At 34.8% G+C, this 15,000-nt stretch overlaps 1 protein-coding gene across 5 annotated transcripts in view; it reads left to right on the top strand.

The window, feature by feature from the left end:
• Nucleotides 1-15,000, top strand: part of ndrg3b (ndrg family member 3b) — an 81,919-nt gene that overhangs the window by 65,883 nt on the left and 1,036 nt on the right. For 2 of the 5 annotated variants that reach the window (XM_056448805.1, XM_056448808.1), the window contains 6 exons: nucleotides 603-650; nucleotides 2,804-2,839; nucleotides 2,930-2,981; nucleotides 3,461-3,478; nucleotides 9,567-9,605; nucleotides 14,295-15,000. The exon at nucleotides 14,295-15,000 is cut by the window's right edge and continues 1,036 nt beyond it. In XM_056448805.1, coding sequence (XP_056304780.1) covers nucleotides 603-650; nucleotides 2,804-2,839; nucleotides 2,930-2,981; nucleotides 3,461-3,478; nucleotides 9,567-9,605; nucleotides 14,295-14,464 — 363 coding nt within the window. In that variant the 3' untranslated portion in view covers nucleotides 14,465-15,000. The remainder of the gene's footprint in view (nucleotides 1-602; nucleotides 651-2,803; nucleotides 2,840-2,929; nucleotides 2,982-3,460; nucleotides 3,479-9,566; nucleotides 9,606-14,294) is intronic. The other 3 variants (XM_056448806.1, XM_056448807.1, XM_056448809.1) reach the window with 3 other exon arrangements.

The following is a 15,000-nucleotide window of genomic DNA, read 5'->3' as shown; positions in this document are numbered from 1 at the left end:
CAATATGACCGCCTATACACTATACCTACATATATGTCTGTCCAAACAGCTTTAAACGTAGATTTTTCATCATAGGTGCCCTTTAAAGAAACTTTAACTTTTGAAGCTTTAAAGAAACATTTTACATGCTTTTAATATGCTTAATGTGATTTTTATTAACATTTTAATATACCTCCCATTGTTTAAAAAATCACTTTTGTATATAATTTGATGCTGACGTCGAAAATTAAATGTCTTTGGCCTGCATGTATGAAGAAATGAATTGATAAAACCAATTTGCTACAAAATGCATGAACCATACAGACAAATTATAGTTTTAGACTGCTTTTTACAGAAACATTTGACTTTCAACATTAAAAGTTTTTTAAAACAGAGATCAAAGTCTCAAAATGTGGTTTGAAGCAATAATACATAAAAACACCCTTAAGTCATAAGTTAAAGACAATTTAAAATAAATATTTTACAATCGTTAACTTGTTTCGTTTATTTACCTATACTGAGTTTTCCCGAGGGTATTTTGAATGTGAAATAGTCAAATAAAGTGGAGTTCACTTTCTAAACTGACCAGGTGGGATTATTAATTTTTCTGTCTTTTTCAACAGGTTGAATGCAACTCTAGGCTTAACCCAACCAAGACTACTTTACTCAAGGCATGTCAGCTTTTTCTCCTCCTTGAAAAAAATTTTGATTCAGAGATGCAAACCCATCAAAAAGATTATTTTGTTTCCAAAGTATTATTTGTGTTAGTTTGTGTTGGTCAGATGTATTTTTGGGTGCTTCACAGTGGCACTGTTGGTGTTTGTGTGCATCCGGATTCGTTTGACATTATAATTTAATTAGTTTCACTGATGTGAAAAATGTAGGTGTGCACCCATAAACTGTACCTTAATCTGCCTGAAAGCTGTGGTCTGGGCTAGGGCACACACCATGAATCGCACCAAATCTTCGAAGTGAGCTGCTATTAATCGGTTTGACCGCATTTTTGCATATACTCATTTGCAGGGAGAATGTTTATATAACTTCTGCTCAACTTAAGTAGAAAACAACTCTTTTTGAACCTTTGTGTTGCGTTCATGATAAATACACACGTGTCAGTCTGTGTTGCCACTAAAACAAAATTTTTAAGTCTGAAGTTCAAACTTCACATAGTTTGCTCGGAATGAAGATGTCCAGACATGTGCGTATAGTAAATAAAGGTGTGAGAATTAATGCTAATGTAAGCGTTACAGAGGCTTAATAAAAACAACATGAATTAGGTGGCTGTGTAATGCTTGATACTGATTATGTAAAATGCTATTGACCAAACTAAGATACATAAAAATGTTACACACACATACACACACACGCACACACACACACACACACATATATATATATATATATATATATATATATATATATATATATATATATATATATATATATATATTTGTTTATTTATTTATTTATTTATAGACACATTTGAAGTCAGAATTATTAGCCCCTCTGTTTATTTTTTCCCTAATTTCTGTTTAACGGAGAGATTTTTCTTCGACAAATTTCTAAACATAATAGTTTTAATAACTAATTTCTAATAACTGATTTCTTTTATCGTTCCCATGATGCCAGTAAATAATATTTGACTAAATATTTCAAATATTATAATATTTGAAATTTGAAAAATTGATATTTTTCAAAACACTTCTATACAGCTTAAAGTGACATTTAAAGGCTTAAGTGGGTTAATTAGGTTAACTGGCAATTTATTGTATAATGATGGTTTGTTCTGTAGACTATCAAAAAAATATATAGCTTAAAGGGGCTGATAATATTGACCCTAAAATTGTTTTTAAAATATTAAACTGCTTTTATTCTAGCCGAAATAAAACAAATAAGACTTTCTCCAGAAAAAAAATATTATCAGACATACTGTGAAAATTTCCTTGTTCTGTTAAACATCATTTGAGAAATATTTTAAAAAGAAAAAAAAAAAAAAAATCAAAGGGGGGCTATTAATTCTGACTTCAACTGTTTGTGTATGTATATGTGTTTTTTTTATTTTTATTGTGCTGTATAGAAGTAGTAATGAGTTTTTGAAAGTAATGAATAGAGCAGAAGTCAATTATTTATTTAAATTATTTAGCCTCCAAAATAAAGGAATTATCTTTATAAAGGAATAAACACATTAAGGGTGATTATTTTCTGAAATTCGTATTAAAATCTGTTTTATTTATATTGTGCAATGTATATTTGTAAGGTCTTTATGCATACTATATATTTTGAAAAGAGGACAAACAATTAATCATTGTGTGTATATATATGCTGTAATGTTTAAATAATTTTCCATTAAATGCACGTGAAGCTCACGTGACCATCAGGAAGAACGCAGCATCTCATTTCTCACAGGATGCGTTCTCTGTTCTCGTGGTCCCCCGAGTTCGTTCTTCCGAGGTGACCTGGCAAGACCGTTCTTCACAAGAACGCAAGTCCGTTCTCTGCGTTCCTGGAATTGTGAAACAGCCCTTGTCTACATGCCTAAATGCATTAAGTTGTTGCCATGTGATTGACTGATCAGAAATTTACGTTTACGAGGAGTCAGACACGTGATCCTAATAAAGTGGCCAGTGAATGTATGTATATATTGTAATTTAAAATAAGTTTGGTCCTTAAAATTAAAAATAATATTAAGAATTAAGGTTAAACGAACCAGAACTAAATGTGATGTTTTCATGTTTGGTCCACATCAAAACCTGCGGTGAATGGAGGCAAGTTCACACTGCACCAGCTGATTAATGGATTGATTTTTGTCTTGTCCTCTCTTCAGATGGCAGATTGTGGTGGTCTTCCTCAAGTTGTCCAAGTAAGCATAAAAGCAACTTGATCATGTCAGCCACAGCATTAAGATGGTGTAGTTTTCACTTGTATTGACAATAAATGTCTTTTTCTACAGCCGGGTAAACTTGCTGAAGCTTTCAAGTACTTTGTCCAGGGAATGGGCTATAGTAAGTATCTCTAATTTACAATTTAATCTTAAGTGTTTTATCATATCAAGTCAAATCATCTTTCTCTAATTTAGGAATATTTATATTCAGTGTTTGTTTGAAATGTGTCCCTCGTTTGCATTTTGTGTCTGAAAGCGTCTTGATGTTAGAGAGATGTCAGCATCATCAACAAATCGCATACTGTTTGTCCCAGTGGTTTAATAATGTGCGTCATAAACACTCACACTAGTACGTCTAAAACAGCAGCAGAATTTGGACCCATTCAGGGTGTGGGTGTGAGTTAGTACAACCTGCCTGCTCAAAGAAATGACATTTGCCCCATATTATTGTCATTATGAAAACCTAAAAACTGCCACAGTGGAACTTTTACCCACTTCTTATAGCATCAGACCGGTGTACTTAAGTTAAGCAGGTCTGAGATCAGTGATCAGGCCCTCTGCTGCACTAACACATGACTTGTCTCCCGTGTGGCTGTGCAGTGATGCGTTCTTCAGCGTGTAAGTACACTAGTCTTCCTCTAAGAGCATGCGGTGTGGCATGAGCCCTGTGTGACAAACCTCCTCTGAGCTTCGGGTTTAACGTCTTTCCCTATAAGATCTTCTGACTGCACAGAGGTTTGCACAGCATGGAGAACTTTCTGTAATGCCTCAAAGTCTATGTTCTAGGGTTTGAACTATTAAGCCAGATGTCCCTGACTTTCACTGGTTAAAAAGCTGACTTTTCATGACCTATAATGACCAGTGAGTAGACAAAAAGAAAAATATTGGATCTGTTTAGCATCTGTTTAGCATAGTTTAGCTAAAGAAGTTAGTTTGAATTGCCTTATGTAATTCAAGGTCCTTGTTATTCTTTTTAATTTATTTAATAGATTATGTAATTATTAATGTACATTACGATTTATTTACATATACAGCATAATTGAGTACACCCCATTTTGAAAATGAATGTTTTTATCCATTTCTCAGTGAATATGGGTAATACATTGGTGCATTTTAAACAAAACTGCTTTATTAAACCGATATATTTATTAAAATAATATTTTAGTCACCAAACGCATTTAGAAATTGAAAGATAATACAATTAAATTCAAGCAAAATATTGCAAAAAAAATTACAACCTACAAAATTTCAACAAAATTGTTTTGCTTCTCTTGATTTTTCCTCCTTTTAAATTTGTATTTAATATTTTTCTATAACTAAATAGTTCTATAAATAAATTTTTTAATTTGGTCGTACTTGTTTTTGGAGTGTTATCATAAGTTATTTTGTTAGATAAGCTCCAGATTTGGCTTCAGTACGGATTATTCCAATGTATATGCACAAATATAATATTGTATAGCTTCCTATTTAAAATATAAATTTAAAAGAGACATTTGTGAGTGGTGTACTTGTATATACTGAGCACTGTATCTTAAGAATTTTTTATATGGGACTAAATACCACTTGCAGAGGCAAAAATATAAATAAAGTAAATAAACATGGAAATTTTTGTTTCAAGAATTTATAATTGTGCTGTTTGATTCAGAGAGGAGGAAAATGTGAACTAATTTTGTTTTCTGCTGAAAGACTGGAACAATTGATGTCTTAATTATATTTAATACTGTAATTTTGACTGATGAACATCAATAAAACTGAGTTAAGCTGAAACGTGAAACTTAATTCGCTATATTTTAAATTCTGTCAGCGGCAGCTTGTGCCACCTAATATAAGCTACACTATTTTTTTTTTATTGCAGCAATACAATAAAAAAATAACAAGTCATACAAATGACATTTGTGTAAATTGAAAGTAAAATTTATAATGACAAACAAAAATCATTAAGATTTCGTAAATTGGACCAAAAAATGTAAAAATAATGTTCAATGTTTGGAATAGGCATTTTAAAGTTCCATGATAATCTGGAAACTGTGGGAACCTTGATATTCAAGACCGCAGCTTTATTCAGATCTTCAGAACAGATGCCTATTCAGTGATCTAAACGTTAAATGAAGGGTGAAACATTAAGTGAAAAGTGAAGAGTGTCACTTTTGAACCTCTTAAAGCAATTTTGTTTCTAGGATTCTAATGAAAGTTTGAAAAAATAAAAATATGGAACAAAAACCTTTAAGTTACATTATAAATGTCTTTGCATTACTTTTTGACAAGTTAAAGACATCCTTGTTGAGTAAACATATTACTGAAAATGAAAATACTGTTATTTACTCTTCCTTCAATTGTTTCAAACCTGTTTGAGTTTCTTTCTTCTGTTAATCCCAATTAAGATATTCTGAAGGATGTTGGGGGAAAAAACATTGAATTCCTTAGTATTTTTATTTCTACTTTGTAAGTTAATGCTTGCTCCCCCCCCCACCCCCAACATTCTTTAAACTATCTTATTTTGTGTGCAACCCAAAAAAGTTTTGTGAATGGTGAGTAAATTTTCATTTTGGAGTAAACTATGCCTTTAAGCATGTGTTTGACAATCCAGACAGTGCATTTCTGTCTTATATGTACACTTGTGGTTTTCAGTATGTGAGGAAATGTGATCAAGAGTAGCTTTACTCATTTGAAAATGTTCACATTTTAATGTGATTAGTCACATTCTTCCTCTGTAAGTCACTAATCTGGTCTTCAGATCTTGTTGACCTTTCTGGTAAATCTCTGTTCTTATGTTTCTACCGACAAACAAAGCCCTCCCGTAAAGAAACACACGCACAGTAAGATTTACACATTTTAATGCGGAAGGCAGTTTAAGGCTCTTTGATTTTGCTATGGTGTTATTTGGATTAAAAGGCTAAAAATTGCCCTTCATTTGCCGTCTTGAAATGAAGTTGTTCTAAAATCAGTTAATTTAATAGATTTTTGGGTCAATTCATGATATTATTTATTATCATATACAAATAGAGCGCACTAGTATACACAAACATAGAGATTTGTATTAGTTTAAATGTAATAAGGCATAAACCAAAACCAACCACCTATGAGGAGCAACTCCTTTGATCTAAAGTATAGCAAAAGAGTTTGTAAAGATCAGACAAAAAGGACAAAGATACAAACCTGCAAAATCAAACTTGAAATCATTAGAGAGGTAAAGAACTACAATCCCATGAATTATTGTGAATGATGAACTGCACAACAAATGATGAGGAAAAATACATGTATTCTTTCGAAGTTGTTGCTTGTGTTTATATTTATGCATTTTGAAGGAGACAAACTCAATTACATTTTGCTGCCCTTCATTGGAGTAGGTGGAACTAAAAATGTTAGTGCTGTTGTTTTACTGCAACTTTCTGATTGGTGGAATTTTCTCTAGTGGTCATGGATAATGTAGTTTTTCCGCAACAAATTTTTTACTATTTAATATGAATTATACTATTTAACTTTAAAATTTACAATAATAAGTTGAATTATATGAAGAGTGGGTTAAATTAATCATAAGCAATCGATTATCAGTCCCAGAGTCTTCTTATAGAGAAAAAGAATGAGCTTTTACTTCCAGAATTTACCTGAATAAATTACCTGAGTTTTCAATGCTGAATATTGCACCAGTGCATTTTAGTAATTGTACCACTTCTGTCTATCATCCCATATTCTACACAGCAAAAAGTACCTAACATGCATCAATATGGGTGTAATTCATCTCTAGTGTGGAAATATTAGCAAATGCAGAATGAGTCATTAACAAAGAGCATAATGTTCATTGGGTGATTCTCTCATTGATGTCTTTGTCTTTTAGCAGAGGCAGGGTATCACCGGTAATTTCCACTTTGTGTTTTGGCTCAGTTCAGTGTATTTGTCTGCCTTTTTTGTTCTTTTCTTTGTTTGCCATGTCTGATTTTAGTTTCATCCCTCACAAACCCACAAGCGTTCACTCTTTTGAGGGACTATCCCAGCAGAAGATGGTTTCCCTTCTAGAGAGCTTCTCACACTTTCTCTTTCTGCACTTTCTGTTTTTGACTTTTCCACCAGTTTAATCAGTTTAAAAGATAAGGGTACATTTTTTTATATAAAGTAATAGGCTTCTCTTGTCACATTTATTTTTCGATTTAGAGTGAATATCCTTTGAATACCCTTAAAATAATCTAAGAAATTTGAAAACAGACGTTCAAAAAGGTTGATTTGATCTTTGCCTGTCAACTCTTAACTGTCAAGGCTATTCCCATCACCCAGTCTAAAACCCGGGACGCACCAAGCTGACTTCAAGGAACTAATGGTAATGAAAGCTAAAGATGTTTTAGCCTTGTATCGATTGCGTCTGGTCTATACCTGTCAACCCTCCAGTTTTTGCTGGGATTATCCTGTATTTACCCATATTTCTCCCGTATTTTTATTATTTCAATAAAAAGTGAAAGTAGCATCAAAAAGCTGATCTCAAATGTGTGATATAAGTGCTGTTCAAGTGAATTAGACTTTCACTTTATATTGGCTTGAAACCACATTGAAATTATTATTAAAACATCCGCATTCACTTTCTTTCCATTAGGCTATGCATCGACTGTCACCCTTGCAACCTCTGAATCAGTCCATTCATGTATTAGCGCTGACTGATGGTGTGTTTTTAAACAGACAAATACACTTAATAATATGTCAACATGTACTTCCTGGTGTGTTTTATTTTAAACAAATAATTTTGTCTTAAATGAGGCTTAAACAGTTACGAAAGTAATTGAATGTATCCCGTATTTTTACATACCAATGTTGACAGGTATGGTCTGGTACCATCTGGAAAAAAAAGATGTGCATGAACACACCAAACAGACTGCAGCTGACTGATTGAGAATGTACAGTCTGCGCCTGCATGGGAAGACTTATCTTTCCACACCTGCAGGTGGCAGTAGTGTGTATTGTCATTTCTCAAAGGGAAACCAGAACTAGTGCTGCACGCATACAAACTGTAAACATAGCAACATTTACGCACAATTTTCACAGTACTTCTAGCTCACCACAGAATGATTAGCTCATACAAATATGTCTGATAATCTGATAATAAATATTAGGACTGCGCAATATATTGTTTCAGCATTGATATCGCAATATGCGCATTAGCAATAGTCAAATGCAATATTGAGTCTAAATTGTAGTTTACCAGGAGCCACAGAACACATCTCATTTGTTGAGTCACTGCTAAGTTTAATCATAATAGAGTAAAAGTTTATCATTTACGTGCGTTTTAAGGCATTTGACTGAGCATTTAGAGAGTTTGAGCAAAGATTAATTGTTTATTTTCACACAAAAAAAAGATTTTAGATATTTTGTCTTGTTTTTAGTCCAAATATCTAAATTTTATGGTGAAAATAAGATTATTTTAATAACCCCATGTGCAAATATTTTTGCTTGTTTTAGGGAAAAACTCCTAATTTTGACTTGCCGAAAACAAAACAATATTTTTACTTGATCTACAAGAATTTGTAGATATTTGGACAAGAAACGAGGCACAGTATGAAATAAATTTTTTGCATTGTGATTATTCAATTTCTGTACATGAATATTGTTAGGGGGCGATCACACTGAACGTGCTTTTCCGCTCAAATGTGAGGTGCACTACACAACACTTTTTTGCTGACAAGAAAAAAAAAAGTGTGCTGCGCTTTTTATGTCACTAGGCAACAACTGAATCAGCTGTGTATTGTGCGCAGGTGTTGCTGTTGATATTGTTATAATTTTAATATTTAATAATATTGTGAAATTCAAGATTAGTGAGTCATACAGCACCGGATAACTCAAAGCAGCGACCACAAGTTTCTCCTCCATATTGAAAAATTTCAGTAGTTATCTTAACAACAAACACACTGCTTTCACCTCAACGGAAACTCCGACCTGCTTTTGTTTAATTGGAGAATGAAACAGACGCGACTGGCGTAACAAATTTTTTTTTCGGTCAGAGTTGACTTTTTTTTTTCAATTGCAAGTGCACAATGCGTGAGGGCAAAAACACGAGGGACACGTAAGCAGCACAACACGCTTGCGGCCTTCAGTAAAAAATTTTAAAAAGGCGCCTCTCAATGCAAAAAGCGCATTCAGTGTGATTGGTCCTTTAGACTCCCCAGAAAAAAAGTAAAATAGAGCTATTCAAACCATCTTGTGAAACTGTATACATATTGCAGTATTTATCGCAGAAAAATAAAATATCGCAATATGTGATGTTTTCAATATCGTTCAGCCCTAATAAATATTTTTTGCAAATATTTAAGAAATGCAATAAAATCCCTTGTGACTTGCATAGTTTTGTCCCTTCAGTTTTTGTTCTCGCACTCTGATTTATAGCTGAACAGCCAATCAGAGTTCTCTCTTTCCATGATTGTACCGTGCCTTTTTTTTTTTTTTTTTTTTTTTTTTTTTTTTTAAACCTGACCCCAATGGGGGGCAAAGTGTTTTACCTTAAAGATGCCCTCTGACACAGCTCAACTGTCGGCTTGATGTGTCCCAACCAACTTTCCTTGCGTCTTTTTCAGTAGCTTCTGCATAATCTTTCCTTTTCTCTATCCTCCCTCTTTCAGAAGGTACTACCAAATAATCTCTCCCTTTCTACTGTCATATCTTTCCTCTCCTCCTGTTGCTTTTCCCTTTCCCTCTCTTTCTTCTTGACCCCTATACCCAATGTCAACAGTCCCTCATGTGCTGCTCAGCCACCTGAACAGCGAATCAGGTACCAGGAGATCAACCAGCAATTTAAGCTGCACCTTTAGCCTGCCATCTCAACCTCCCGTGCTTCCTGTCTTCATTGTCTGTCTGTCCCAATCACATATACATACAAATGTCTTTGTGTCTCTGCAACACTGCGTGTCAAGCATGGTAAATGGACATATGTCTTCAGTGTTTTAATTGGATTATAAGCTGTCTGAGCAAATGTTTGTGCACACTGTCCACTATTAGATATGTCTTGTCTTCTTTTATTTATACTCAAACATGACTTTACTTTGCATGCCACATTTTGCATCGTCTGAAGTCGAATATTCATTTTGCTGCAATAGTAAAAATGAGTTTGAGCTTGATCCTGGCCCGCGGATTATCATGGGAGAATAATGAATACACTGTCTGATTTCAGAGATTTAATTGTTGGAGGAATGATTCACTGAGTGCTGCAGGAATGACTGCTTTGGATGGAGTTTTTGTTAAAAGGCTTCTATTGTTATTAGTCGTAGTAGAAGTAGTAGTAGTTGTAGCAGTATTAATGATTACAAAATCAAGTTCTGAGCTGACCATAGAATGTATTAGTTAAGTCTTAACTAGCGGTAAGAGTGGCGTGGTTAAGAATATTGTGGCTTGAAGCCATCAAACTGACCTTAACAGAGAAGGACTGCCTCTCCAAACACAAAGCAAATGGTCAGATTTTGATTGAGATAAGCAAAACAAAGCTTCCAGTGGATTCATTTGGACCGATTGTTCACCTAAAGAATAACAATGTGTGCTTGCAAAACAAACGCTGCAAATTTTGATTTCACACAGACTCTAAATTAGGGGTTGAACGACTTTAGATTTTTGGAAGTTGACTTTTATGATACCAATGTTGAGTCGACATCGACTAGTCGCTGATGACGTCATTAATAAAACACAAGATGCAAATGTTTTGAACATGCCACAATTTGACATTTATTTACAGGAAATATATACACACCTGCTGTTTGACAGCACACGTTGCAAAAACAATATAACATTACCAATGACTAATTTTAGTGCAAAATAAATGTATTGTCAACACTTATTTCGTTAACAATGTAACATTAGCACCCGGGCTAATTTTGCTGCTAAATAAATGCAGTCAACACATCTATCACTGCAGTATCTAGTTAGAATGAAACAAACACAGATATTTTAGTGTAATGTAATGTATACGCTGTCAGCACACAGATTCTTGTGAAGTTATTTCATAACAACATAATGCAAGAAAGACAAAGGCTATAACATTAAGCTTTAATATACTGTCAAGGGACTTGTTCAGACACATATTTTACCACTATGATAGTGCGCACTAGAAAGCTGCTCAAAATCCAGCTCAAGTCCAGCGTTTTTGCTGTTTTGCGGCCCATCTTGGCTATTAGACATCTCCTCGCTGCACATCTTCACCGCGTTCACCTGGGATGATGTTTACACACACCACACTACACGGTTTCCGCGCGCCTCATAATTCATTCACAGAATTTGTCAGAATCTATGCTTCGCAGAGGACAACAGCCAATCACATGACTTTTCCGGGGATGCATAAACGTGATTGGCTAACATCTGCTCTAGGATATTTGCATGGTGCGACCTGACTGGAATCTGTTTGACGATTTAAAGTTCACTCAAAGTTTATGTGAATTTTTGACACTGACATAAAGAAAATAACACTTTAAAGATTACTTTAGATAATCCAAAAGCAGTTTCATTCAGTGAACCATCTTCGTGTATAAAGCTGCTTGTAGTTTAGGTCAAACCACTTGATCTGCGCAGCGCAACTAGTGAACGTCAATCAAAAGCATCACGGCAGAGCATTAAAGTCGACTAGTCGACGCAACCCTTTACAGCTTTTGCCTCAGATACTCTAGCAACAAGCAAACATCTCTATAGATTTAAATGCTTCTTCAGTTTAAACTAGAATACAGTTTTAACACAGTCAACCATCAAATACACCCATTGTTGTGTCAAAGCACATGCACAAGATCACACTATGTTGCTTCTGCTTGTCAATGTAAACGTTTGCATGAGTATCAGTATATTAGGCCGATCTCTCGACATAAAGACCACACACTACTAAGATAACCAGGCAGTTGTTGGAAGACATGCAATTTTGGTGTAGTTTTCTTATAGGCTTCAAAATTGATTACAAATTCTAATGTTGTTATGTTGATGGACAAAATGTTTATGAATCCAATTTTTGTTGGTTCTTTTTTTTTTATATATAAACCATTCCTGCAGCACTCTCTTTAGACCCAGGTATTTATTAGGGTGTTTAGATCCTAATCCCAATTTGCCCAGTATCCCTCATGGGTGAATTTGTCCTGTAGTGCAAAGTATTTGCTCATGAGTAACATTACTTCACAGTATAAACAAACATGCAAAACATCAACATTATTTCATAGACTGAAATGTCTCTGAGTCAGTGATATTTCAGCTGGTGAATAAAACCATACAGCATGACCCAAATAGCCTAATTCCCACAAGCAAATGACTCCTGTGAGCTTGTTAGTTTAATACAGTTCAGGATAAGTTATTTATATAAGATGGAATCAGTCTGAATTGCTGCTACAGAGAGATTATTTTAAAACCGTATGAACAAACTTAATATACCTGATAAATTATATATATTCAGTTCACTTTCTTTTTGCAAATCTGTAAGTGGTGTGTATATAAGTATATGAATTGGGATTAAGCTGATCGTTCTCCCATTAAAGAAATAGTTCATCCAAAAATAAAAAGATATACGGTAATTTATTCAATACAATGCGGTTTTATTGCCATATGCCCTGCCTTTTTATATCTTAAAACGCATCACAAAAAGAAAACATTTCTGTACTCTTTTATGCAATGGCAGCAAGTATCAACCAGTGTTGAATAATTAATAAAGAATAAAAATAACACAGAACAGTCCCGTGTGAAGTGTTATATATTTCAGTTGTTTGGGGGATATATATGAAAAACCATAATGTTTTAAGAAAAATGGTGACCAGAAGTCCTCAATCACGACTGCTTTCACAAAACACTTAATATATATTTAGAGTTTTTGTATTTTATTCTGAGGTAACTGTTTCTGTTGTGTTTGTCGCATCAGAAACTCTCACTCATCAACTGTCATTCTGACTTATGTAAAAACCAGTGTTGATCCAGAAATATTAGTATAAAAATAAAAAAAGAAAAGTGCCTGACGTATCCATTTTTGTGTTGCCTCGTTTGAAAATGATTCGGAAAATAAGTTGCGTTTTTTATTCCACTACTACCCTGACTGCGATAGCTAAATTCACTGTTTGATTAGAATGATTACACAAGCTTGATTCACTGATCAGATGTACTAGTAGCACACAGAGGACATCTGTTGGTTTCAAGGGATCTTAAAGGGGAAAGTTTTACCATTTACTCTTACCTTTATACGTTTCTGCTTTTTCTTGGACACACTAGAAGATATTTTGAATAAAACTACAAACCTTTAGCCATTGACTTCAATAGGGAAAACAAATACTATGAAAATGAATAAATGAAGTTTTCAGCTATCTTCAAAATACCTTTTTTTTTCAACAGAAATAAGAAACACCATAAAGGTGTGTGAAAAGTAAATGATGACAGAGTTTTTGTTTTTGGGTGATCTTTCTATTTAAGGCTGCATTTACATTGCATGGTTTAAGTGACTCAATTCTGATTTTTTTTTTTCTCCCATGTGGCACAGATCAGATATGGCCCATGTACGTGTAAGCAGGAAAAAAATCACATGGATTCCAATTTTCTCAAATCAAATTCACGCCTTGTTCTTAAATTATCCAAAATGAATCAGATCTGTGCCCTCGTGTCTACAGTGTAAGCAGGTAAATCGGATTTTCACCTGTCAATGCAAGTCGCGCATCATTAAAAACCATAGCGAATGACGTCAAGTCTGACACTTTAATTTCGCAACAGACTTCAGCAGAGTCTCACACCTTAAATCTCATACACGAGGACTAAAAAGCTTTTATATTGTCATGTAGCACAAGTATTTAAGCATGTTAAAGAGAGAGAGCGTGAGTGCAATATCTGCCACGTAACTAATATAAGCTAATATAAAACTATTGGCTCCATCACTTGCATAAATCACACCATGGACATGACATTAAGATGCCTACTGGTTTAAAAAGGCCTACATTAAAAGAAGATGGCCAAATGATAACTTTTCTCTCATAAACTATAGTAAAACAACTTGTCCAAAAGAATTTTAAAAAAGTTAATCCTGTAACACAGGACTGGAGAAAGCAGCCTTAGTGTACAATAGTTTTATATTTTGTATTTTTTATATTTTGTAAAGCTGGTCACTAGTTAGTACTATTATATGGGATATATTTCAAATCTCATATTATGTGGTCCCAAAAAGTATAAATGAGCAAATGGCATTAAAAAGCATCAGGGTTCATAAATAATGATTGAATTTCATTTTTGGGTGAACTATCTCTTTAACCTCAAGTTCTCATTGTCCAGCATTAGTTGATTAGTCAGCACTCTGAGGAAACTCATTATTCTCCCCTTCCTGGATCTCCCAAACTGTGGATCTGAATGCTGAGAGTGCAGAACTGAAGCACTCAGGATCCTCCAACAGTCATGCCTCAGTCAAATACAGCATCATCAAGCCAAAACATGGAGTCACACCTTTATTGGGTTTCTCTTTTCTCTCCCTCAGTGCCCACCGCCAGCATGACCCGATTGGCACGCTCTCGCACTCACTCTGCCTCCAGCATGGGCTCAGGGGACGGTTCGCGCAGCCGCACACACACCAGTTCACAGATGGAGGGCGCCACTGGCGGCCCAGTCCTCGACAACCAGAACAGAACCATGGAAGTATCCTGCTAAACCTCTCAGAACCAAGCAACCATTTCACTTGGGATCATTTGTGTGTGGCCCTTTTTTGTCCCCCCCATCCACCCCCCCCCCCCCACTTCGTCGTCTCATTTTCTCGTAGCCAGAGAGTGCTGGTCTAATGAAGGGATGCATTGTTTGATGTCTAGTAATCCATGTATTTAACATGTTGGAAAATTTCTCCACTGCATGGACGCACACTAATCTTCTGTTGATGTTTTTAATCTTGATTGGCTTTCTACTTTCTTACTCCATTCTTTTATATCCACTCCCCGATACGCTTGTCGTGTATATATTTTGGTGGCGGCTGTTGTATATTGAACATTCAGAGGGTATTCTCGTGTGTAGCGGGAGAGTTCTTGTTCCCTCTCTTGCTCTATCTAAGGTCTTCCTGCCCCTTGTGTTTACTAGAGACGACCAAACCACTACAATTCCTTCCCGTAATCGAATGTTTCTTTTACTGCTTTGTTTTCTGTGCATTTTAAAGGGTTTCTACTGCTCTTGATGGATGGCAACAGCTGGTTGGATTC

The sequence above is a fragment of the Danio aesculapii genome, chromosome 23, assembly GCF_903798145.1.
Source record: "Danio aesculapii chromosome 23, fDanAes4.1, whole genome shotgun sequence".
NCBI lineage: Eukaryota > Metazoa > Chordata > Actinopteri > Cypriniformes > Danionidae > Danio > Danio aesculapii.
Note: the sequence above shows the minus strand (reverse complement) of the source record. Positions and strands in the feature narration are given on the sequence as shown.